At 49.3% G+C, this 9,954-nt stretch overlaps 2 protein-coding genes across 2 annotated transcripts; one reads left to right on the top strand and one right to left on the bottom strand.

The window, feature by feature from the left end:
* The first annotated feature begins 2,569 nt into the window (after positions 1-2,569).
* On the top strand, positions 2,570-4,127 carry PSV08DRAFT_259037 (uncharacterized protein). The gene is made up of 2 exons (XM_014220199.1): positions 2,570-2,700; positions 2,755-4,127. The coding sequence occupies exon 2, from the start codon at positions 2,771-2,773 to the stop codon at positions 3,887-3,889; it is 1,119 nt and encodes a 372-aa protein (XP_014075674.1). The 5' UTR covers positions 2,570-2,700; positions 2,755-2,770; the 3' UTR covers positions 3,890-4,127.
* Positions 4,128-8,812: 4,685 nt separating this feature from the next.
* On the bottom strand, positions 8,813-9,842 carry PSV08DRAFT_358266 (Sin3 associated polypeptide p18-domain-containing protein; the record flags this gene model as incomplete). Its single annotated transcript, XM_066092953.1, has 2 exons — positions 8,813-9,708; positions 9,760-9,842. The coding sequence occupies 2 exons, from the start codon at positions 9,840-9,842 to the stop codon at positions 8,994-8,996; spliced, it is 798 nt and encodes a 265-aa protein (XP_065950020.1). The 3' UTR covers positions 8,813-8,993.
* Positions 9,843-9,954: the final 112 nt, after the last annotated feature.

The following is a 9,954-nucleotide window of genomic DNA, read 5'->3' as shown; positions in this document are numbered from 1 at the left end:
AGCGGCAGGGCTGAGAGATTGTTCTATGTGGGATCTTGCAAAGCTTCCATGGCACTAAATGGTAACTGAACTCTACTGACAAGGTGTGAGTTTGCTGAATCCGCTTCTTCTGGGAGAGGCCCTTGGACATCCACATTTCCCATTCCCTTCATCCGACGCACTATCGTTGCTAATTAAGCTGTGGAGTTGAGATGTGAAGCTGATACGTTCAATCGAAGCCAAGGCCCTGCATAGCATGCAAACACGCTAGGCCGTACGCTAGGTGTCCCCGAGCCTCCTTTATTCGACCCCCAAGTACCAAGCATCTAGTTGCTGACTACTGTCACGGCGACAGTTGATAGAGTTGCCTCACACTCCAACCGCGCCAAGAGCATGAGACCACATGCGGGTCAAGTCACTTCGCTACCATGGCAGAGGATACTGCAGAGCACGACAAGGTACCAGCCTGTGTACTTTTCTCCTCCGCGGTCTCGTAACCCAATCATTTCAATAAGCCTCCACTCTCTACAATGGTGCGCCCGTCACCGTGAGATAGACTGATAGTCGTACGGGAAAAACTCCCAAGCATCTGGTATCGAGTGTGTGTGTGGAGACTTAACACGGAGATACTGCCACTTGGAAGAATATGTTCACCAGCATACCCACACAACCATGACTTATAGCCTAGTAATTCCCACTAGCGGCTCCGGATTTAACTCCTGCTAAAGTCAATTAACACAGCTTGCTCGAAATCACACCATTGGCAGTCGCTTGCACACATGCTATCCTTCACTGTTCGGCTTTGCTGCCGCGGCATCGCGCCTCCTTCACGTCGGCTCAAGCCAACGATCTACCGAACCTACCCGTATCCAAAAAAGGATTCTTTTACGAGAATGGGAAATGGTGATGGCTTTTACTCAGGGCTATGACAAGACTGTTTAGTTGACACCGTTTGGAAGACGGTGCGTTAGTTGCATTCGGCAGTGGTTTGTTCACCACGCATAATCAGTGCGGTAACCATGGATATCTTACAGCCAGACTATACAAACACGAATAAGCCCCCAATCCCGTGGAACTGTTTGTTTTCGGGTTGATGCATATCGGAGCAGCCGTGTCCCATTAATTCCAAAAGCACTCGTACACAGTCCACGAGGCGTTGATCGTTTCCGCAACTGGTTTCATTCTGCTCTGGTGATGGATTTTCCGGACTGTGCCACACGGTAGCCTGCGTCGTGCCTCATCTCCAATAATTTTATGCCCAATTGTAACACATTTGGCCATTCCAAAATCACATACAGAGGCGCGCATCCATCTTACACAGATATCATCATGGCGGGCTATAGCACCATCACAATCACAATTGCATGCCCATTAAAGGATAGCAACTAAAGTTTCGACTAGACAGTCTTCAGAGGGATGAGTGTCTTGGCTGATTGGTTGAATAATGATTGGTACGCTAGAACAGGGAGTCTCCGCGGCAGTTGTGTTCGGTGAACCGGTTCTTGGGTTTACCGACTTTCTGGCGGAGTGATGGCATCTCTGAAAATGACGATGGTGACTGAAGAGGCCATGGCCGTATATGCCGCCTGCCTACACAAATAGAACGTAATGATGGCTTTGTTATACTGCACCTGTCGTCTGATGGGGCTCAGCAACCAACATTGTATGGCCTGCAAGATTGCGTAAATAGTACGAGTGGCTGTAGTATAGGCCTTTGAAACGGGTCGACCGCAGCAACATCAAAGGCTTTGGGTTGAGCACGGTCGATAACGGATACCCTCCACTACAATGCTCAGACGATGGTAGGACCCCTGTGCCGGCTGTCAGCAAACGGCCGCCAGAAGACTTCGTTCTCAATCCGATCGTCTGCCTGCATCATTTGCATTATCAGCGTACTATCAACGGCTAGTTGGATACAGTTGTGCTGAATGGGTCCTTCGCTTATGCCAGCCTTGTCACCCATAAAATGTGGCCTTGGCGCCAACTTGGCAGATTGAACAATCGTCTCACAGGGCCGACTATGGAGCAGAATCTGCGAGGTAACAATGTACGTACCGACTCGAAAATGGAGACCCTGATGAGCCGATCGCCACAAGCCACACTGGAAGTTCCCTTCAGCCGCTTGCTGAGGGCATCAAACCATGCAGGTATATTCCCTGCGATTTTCACTCTGGGCGGTCGCTAGGCGTCAAGCCACGGAGAAGGCAAGTGTAGAATTCATGCTATGGAAGCCTTTCGTGCGCGGGTGTATGGCTAGTGGCAAGGGTAGTACGTATTCGCACGCCACTAGCACGCACGCCACTTGACAAATTCAGGCTGGCCCACAGCTTGAGCCTTTGAACTACGCCGCAAAGTAGTGTGATACCCATGTCATTTTGGGCTATCCGCTGGTCGCCAGCAACCAAGGCTGTGTGCGCTGCAAAGGTGGCATGCTGAGGTTGGACGGCCCAGGTCTAGCAAGAACCATACTCCTGGGCGCGTGTCGTATTGACCGATCTCCAGCAATCTCTTGAATGAGGGTCTACTATGCTCCTCTCCGAGGAGCTTGAGGCGTGGCTCTGGTCTAGCTATTGCATCAGATCTATAACATAGATGGTTCCGTCTGCATGTGCAACAATCCAATTCAGATCACAGATTCTCCAAGTCCCTTACACTAGTGTTGTATTGTCGTCGCCCACTATTCTTTGATTTGTGCTACGGCCAGAAAGCGTAACTGCACCGGTAGGATTGCATGTTGATCCTTCACCAAGGACGTCGGCGCTAACTGCATATAAGACCTACATCAGCCGTCATGGAGCAACGAGTCCCAACTTATACTTCGAGCCCATATCAGTACATAGAGAACTATGCGGAACCGTACGATGCGCCAATTCGCACTGCAAGCGAACCGATAACCTGTCAACCACATACTGGATCGTTCGGCGAACGACCATCTTTCCACAACTTTGACCGCGATACATTAGTCCATCGATCAACGGGCGCTCCAATGGAATTCATGGATCTATTGGCACTTGAGGCACCTTGTGGCAGTCCACTGTCAACAAGCTCTACCATAAGTCATCCTGAGAGCGTGCCTTCACCTCCTTACACCCGCCTCCCAGCTTACAACACCCTCGAACCGGCTTTCCACAATGTTCAAAACAATTCAACTAACCATGCGGCTATTCCCAATGATTCTGAGTCTCTCTGGTCAACTACCTACCCTGAAGTTACATCCTGGGATTCACGACCTTATGTTCTTCCCTATCACGAGATCCCCAGCTACGAACAGCGCTCCTACCAACTGATGCCGAATATTTTGCCTGAACCAAACGTCTCAGCACCCATACCCTACCTGCCATACCCTACGCCACAGCAAGATTTCTTGAATCCAGCTGTGAGCTCTGGAGCTTTCGATCTCACAGGCTTCAACAACAACGACGATGAAAGCGATGATCTGAGTGATTCCGATAGCGATGATTCATGGCATACCGAACCCTCTGCATCTAAAGGCTCGAAAAGCTGGTCGTCCAGAAAGGCTCAGCCCAGATCCAATGTCTACAGGCTTGAGGGATGGTCCGCCAACACATGTACCTTCCACACAACAATCGATCGCAGGCATCAGTGCCAAGAATTAATTGGGCCTAAAAAAGACACGCCTTGCAATAAGAGATTCCAAAGACCAGAGCATCTTCGCCGTCACATCAGAAGTGTTCATGGCATTGGCAACGTCCGCGTATACAAATGCAAGGTTCCTGATTGCTTTGCGCGCTTCCTAAGGAGTGACAACTTCCGCCAGCATTATCTCACACATGTGAGGATTGGGAAGAGAAAGGGCAACAATAGGAAAATGACATACCAGGAACTCAAGGCAATCCTTGGTCCCAAGGAAAAGGATCTGATCAGATGGATCAAGGGGAAGCAAAGGTAAACCTAAGCTGAGCCCCGGATCGGTGTCGTCTGGTCTACGGCACTCAACCGCATGTGGATGTGACTCATTTCGGTTTTGTCTTTCTGGTATTTTGAAGTTACTGGCGTTGGGGAGGCAAGTGATTATCATGCTTCGGCATACTTTTGTGTCATGTTTTTGCGCTCCTCCTCCTGTTGTTTATAGATTTTCTTGGTGTGCAAACTCCCTTAAACAAAAGCAATGAAAAATCAAAAAATCCCCACGTCTCAAGTCCTAAAAATTGTAATTTGCACACTTCTCATGCAAGACATATCCTGGAGGTCCCTAAGGGGCTCCTGCAGTCCATGTTGTCCCTGTCCTCGGCTCCAGATTGCACTAAATTCACCACTGGCATCTCCCGCATGAGCTGAAGAACACGTGAGATGAGACAGCGATCCTCTCACTCGACGTACGAAGACCCCTTGATCGAAATCGGCATGATCAAGATCGCCAACAATGACGCTTCTCTCACACATACTCGTGGCTAACGTCAGCCAAAGCCAGGTCCAATTTGACTACACGCTAATCAACACGGCTGACCTCGCTAATGCACATGGCTGGCCTCGATGGAACCTGGATAGAAGGCATTGACACCGGTCAGAAGACTAAAGGCAGCCAATCTTCTCTTTTTGCCGAAAAAATGGGGCCACTAGTATGTACATGAATTGCCATGAGCCACAGGACCAGGATGTAGCGAGCTGCAGGTGCCTCACTGAAGGATAACTTCCGGTTCGCTGGAGTTTGACCAGTTGGCGTTGGGGTTGCCAGGCGGATGGTAAAGTGGTCACTGCGTGGGAGACAAGGTGCTACCTTGTAAGGCTTGGATATTGTCTATACTCGAAGCGGTAACTGGAAAGGAATTCAAATGCATGCGCACTAGCCGTTTTCCAAGGATGTCAGTCTGACGACGTTGGGCTCCGTCTCAGATGCAAGCGTCAATGTCATACGACCCAAGATTCGAGATGCGATCTGGTCCAATTCTGCCCCACACCAGGCTCATGGGCCTATACTCACTGTTGCTTCTGCTGTCCTTCTGGATGGTAACCATGGAATCATTCTAGCCGATCAAGCGTATATTTGCACTTGCACTTGTATTTTACAAATACCGACCCAGCAGAAAGTCCCACGGAGCCATCACGGGAATAACAAATAACGATAGTGGTGGATAGATACAAGCTGCCTACTATCTTGCGCCTCCGGCTATGTAGGCCGTTGTTTTGGACCTCTGGAAAGTTGTCACATTCTCTACGCGCGCCGCAGCGCTTGCATTAGCCAACCAACGGTGGCACAGTAAGCCACTACCTGGCGCGGCATCCTTTGCCAGGTTAGCCTGTAGGGGGGATTGGCCGCATTTCTGAGCAATACTTCAACTATAAGCGAAAAATGGATTCATATGGATTGCTCTCAGGCTATGCTTGTAAGAATAATGACGACTTTCTAGGACATGCTTGCAATATTCACAATACGCAATATGGCGGCGTACCTGCTATAGCCTCATCAGCTTCGCGACAGCCTGGCCAGTGCCAACCATAGACCATGTGCTTGGCAACTATAGTAGGCACTGTTTGCGAGCGCGTAAATATGTGGGTATCTCATTGAGTTAGTGAGGCGAAAGTGATTAGGATGCTGTTCTAGCCCGCAATTCACTATACCTTCACCGGTAGGCTACCCTCTCAGCTAAGCTGTACCAAAACTTCTTTGTTCAGACACTATAGCTTGGATGAATTCTTCCAAGAAGAAACATCCTGTCTTTAGAACTGCAGGGGCCGAAAAGGCGCAATCCAGTACATGGCGACAGCAAAGCAATCCCATAAATATCCAACAAGAGGCCAACAGCACGTAGATCATCGTTACGCAGAGCAGCTCCGCCTCAAAAGTCCCAGCGTCTGGGCGGCTACATGCAGCGTCAAAGGCGCATGCAGCAATGTCAAACTCCCTAGCCCAAAGCGATCTGATCACATTCCTGCGGCTGTACATCAACGTCTGATCCACTTCTCCGCATGTACAATAGTCCCTTCATCGCTGATCTCAGCTTCACGTGGCAATTGGCCGACAAAGTACCGCACAGGGCTTGATTTTGTGTAAGAACAAATGCTTGAGTCAAAGCAGGTACCGGGAGTTGATCGGTGAGACGGCTCATAGTAGTCGGTGACCCTTCCCCAAACCATCCACCCATTCTGCATCTAGCACGAATGCTCAAAGACATCACGTTGTCAAATGATCATACCTATACTACACACACACCCAGCCCAAACCTGAGGCCACGCACTAGACACGAAAGCATGCATAAATGCCCTGTGCATCCAAAAGTTGAACTGACCGAACCACCACTATCAAACCCGCATAGTACACCAACTCAGCGCGACGACAACTGAGCCCATTGAATCGAGTTAATCCGCACCGCAGCACCTTCTGCACCCCCACACCAACAATCCTCCCAAACGCAGATCTTCACCATGCCCAAAACAAAAACCCCGTCCATCCACTAACCTCCTGATCTGCCACCGCAGCACACCCCTAACCGCCGCGCGCGCGAATCATTCTTCCGCGGGGGAGACCAGCATGCACGTAGAACACGACGTGTGTGTTGTACAAACAACGTTAACATTACTACATACGTTTGTTCTTTACTACGACGCCGCAAGTGGGAGAGGAAAGGGGGGGGGCAAAGTCCCCACTCACCAACCCACATCCACACACACTTGAGGCTTACCCTGCACCTGCACGCCCTATAGATGTCGCACAAAGGCTTGGACAAGCGCGGTGCATAAAGGATGTTGAATTGCAAGGGGAAAAACGGTCGGGAAGGAGGGATGGGATTGATGGATGTTACCTGACTTGTGTATAGCCGCGTATTGGTGGGCTTGCGTTAGGAGAGGGAGGGGGCTGAAGATGGCGCTCCTTGGTGCATGCGTGCGTGCGTGTGTAGCATGGAAGGCTAGATGAGGGCTTCTATGTAAGGGGTGGGGTTAGTTTGGGGTTGCTGTGGGTGTATAGACCGCCCTCTTTTTTCTTCCCTTTCCTTGCAGATTACGGGATGGGGATCTGGCGTGTGGTGAAATGAAGGAGAGCATGTCGTGGTCCTGGGGTTTGGGGTGTGATCTAGAAGGCATTAGTACCAACACTCGTACTAAAAGATTTTTCTCTTTCGCCTCAGGAGCTACGGAGGATTCATTGTTTGAGGCTGCGCCGTACGCGGGGTTTCGGGGTAGTTGCATGCCGCAGTGTGTGTGTATACTTCGCCGCCACATTCCAGTGTCGTCGTGTTGGCAATTTCACGACAGTATTTTCGATGACGTAGGTTGCCAATACCTACTGTTCTTGCTGCAACTGCAGGGTTGGTATGCAGTGATACTTCTGAGGCGACATCCGCGTTCTAGTGCACCCGCTGCTATGGCGTGAGCTGCGGCTCATGAAAGTCTCCATGCGTGGTATGTCACTAATGTGCCGCCATGTAGCATGCAGGTGGCGGCTAACAAGTTGCTCGAGCGCCAACTTCGATTCGATTTGCTTTCTTGGACGGGATTTGGAAACTTCGACTCTTGCTCGGTTCCAATGTGTTGGATACGCAATATCTGCCACTGACGAAAGGCACTTTGCAATCGAGACTCGCGTATATGCAACAGATGATAGACGATGGTGACATTTTGGTATGACGCACGAGTTATGAAGCGGTGAAAAACGAAGAGCATGTCATGCATGGTGAGCAATCAGGTTGTGACTTGAGATGCCCACAGGAGACGGGAAACCCTTTGCTCGCAATTTTGACATGGTTAAAACAAATCTCGTGGACTAAATGATTTTTGGCTCCAAAAGCCGAGTACAAGGGGCACTAGAAAACATAGAGAACCATACTACGAAGCTAAACGCCTATGTCCGATTCACATTTCCGCTGGCCAATGCTCCATCATTGAATAGGTTTATTCCTCAGTGTGAACTAACATCCGATTAGTACATCCTCACCAAGTCATACAATGATACTATTACGTAGTCTAAATGTAGTGCACAAAGTACTAGCATCACTTTCGAAGTGGCTGGAAATCTTTTGGTCACTGATGGCGAAAAAAACAATGGGGCAACGTAAAAAGAAATTCCAATTTGAAGCCTGGAATCAGAATTGATTGAAAACTTCAGCTACTCAAGCAGACCTGAGGCTAATAGAAATCATATCAAGAAAGCTCAACTTCTCTATCAAAGTCTTATACGAGCCTTTCTATTTCAAACTGGTACTAACACTGCAAGAGCGAGTGGCGATAACGGCGTGGAAAATGTGTACATAGGTATCTGAGACCAGTCAGTAACAGTATGGCCTGTAGTATCGTATGCTTCTCTTATAGACGGCAAGCAGAACATTGAAGGCACCTATATTTATCTAGTTCGCCATAATGCAAAAGCGAAAAGCATGTTTCCGTAGCCTGGTATGGTGAGGACATATGAACGCCAGATACTCTCACTCCACAATGGAGCTGGTAACCGGGAAACAAATCGAACCCCAAAATCCAAAGTAAAAACGTTTAGCAGAAAATAGCTAAATGAAACGAAATAGAAATGAAGAAAAAAAGGCATTTTTCCGCGAAGTAATACTCACGCAAGCGTTCGCTGCTTCACTATCACAATTTGCCAAAAAAAAAAAAGCAGTGGGAGGAAACTTCAGAGGGGCTACTTGAAGCCTCGCATGGAATTTCTATGTCATCAGAAAGGGCATAGGGACTCCATTGGTGTATACTGGGCCAATTCTGTTTGGAAACTCAGCATTTCCATCCACTCACGAAGAGAAGAACACTCGCAGAGTATGCATGAGCTGGTGATAAAGGCCGCCGCTTGACTTTCAATGCGTCGTGATGGGATCCAGATACCAGCTGCCTGTTTTGAATAACAACTTCACAGGATCGGGACAGATATATGATTTACTTTTCATACTTGCTGATAACCTTGGTCAACTCTCATTCTTTGGGATGAAATGTCAACCTACCACTGTCACGGCATATTCTTGAGTCTCAAAGGTGATGAAGTGGGTATAGTTTGGCCTTTATGACTGAATGAACAATTGGAGTCTATTGGAGAAGCCCTTTGACATACGACATGACTACCAGCGACCTCTGCCTCTGCCCCGGTCACGCCAATCATCCCCACCTCCACGCCCTCTTCCTCCCCTTCCAAAACCTGACTCTCGCTCTGGTGGTGCTTCGCCTCTTCTCCATTCCCCTGATGGCACACCTCCCCCACTCAGCCTCCTGCCATCAAATCTACTGCCTCCCCCTCTTCCTCCTCGTCCATAGCCACCCCAATCGCCTCGACTGCCGAAGCCATTTTCTCTACCTCTTCCTCCATACGAGCCTGCTGGTGGCCCCCTTCCTGGTCCAGATAGTGGTGGTGGTGCTGCAGGTACGCCGCCGTCGGGCAAGGGTGGGAGGATCGCACATGCGATGTAATCACCAATGAGGAATTTGACGTCTGCAAGGGTCCTATCTGGGTCGCCATCCAGCTGCTTGAGAGCTTCCGCGACACTTCCTCCCTCGCTCATTTCCATGTCAACGTCATCGTTCCTTGACGGGGCGCCTACTATGACAGAGCCTATGTCTCGCGATATAAATCGTCCTGGTGCGCCTGGTCGGTTGGAGCCTTGTATGTCCGGGTATACGAGTCGGAATGCGATGCGCGATCCAGCATATGGTTGTGGTAACATTGACGGTACTGCGCTAAGGAGAAGCTGACAGAGTTCGCGAAGAGTACAGCTTTGCCATGTGTAGATTTGGACATTTGTTGGAAGACGTGGTAGTGTCGGATCGAACTCATCTAACCTTGGTTCTGTTAGTTACATGATGGCAATTTGTATCGTACTAATCACTTGCCTGTGGAATGATCCTTGCTTGAAGAAGAGGCGCAATAAGAAAGGTGTGGTTGTTTGTCGGTCAATTTTCGTTGGGGCAGTCATGTTGGAGGTCACAGCCTTGTCGCAAACTAATGATGAAAACACCCAGTGTAATTCAATAGTGTTCAATAAGGCTTTATAGCATGTGCGACAAAACAGAGTCACAATTCGTTAT

The sequence above is a fragment of the Bipolaris maydis genome (genome assembly GCF_028858645.1).
Source record: "Bipolaris maydis strain C4 unplaced genomic scaffold PSV08scaffold_1, whole genome shotgun sequence".
NCBI lineage: Eukaryota > Fungi > Ascomycota > Dothideomycetes > Pleosporales > Pleosporaceae > Bipolaris > Bipolaris maydis.
Note: the sequence above shows the minus strand (reverse complement) of the source record. Positions and strands in the feature narration are given on the sequence as shown.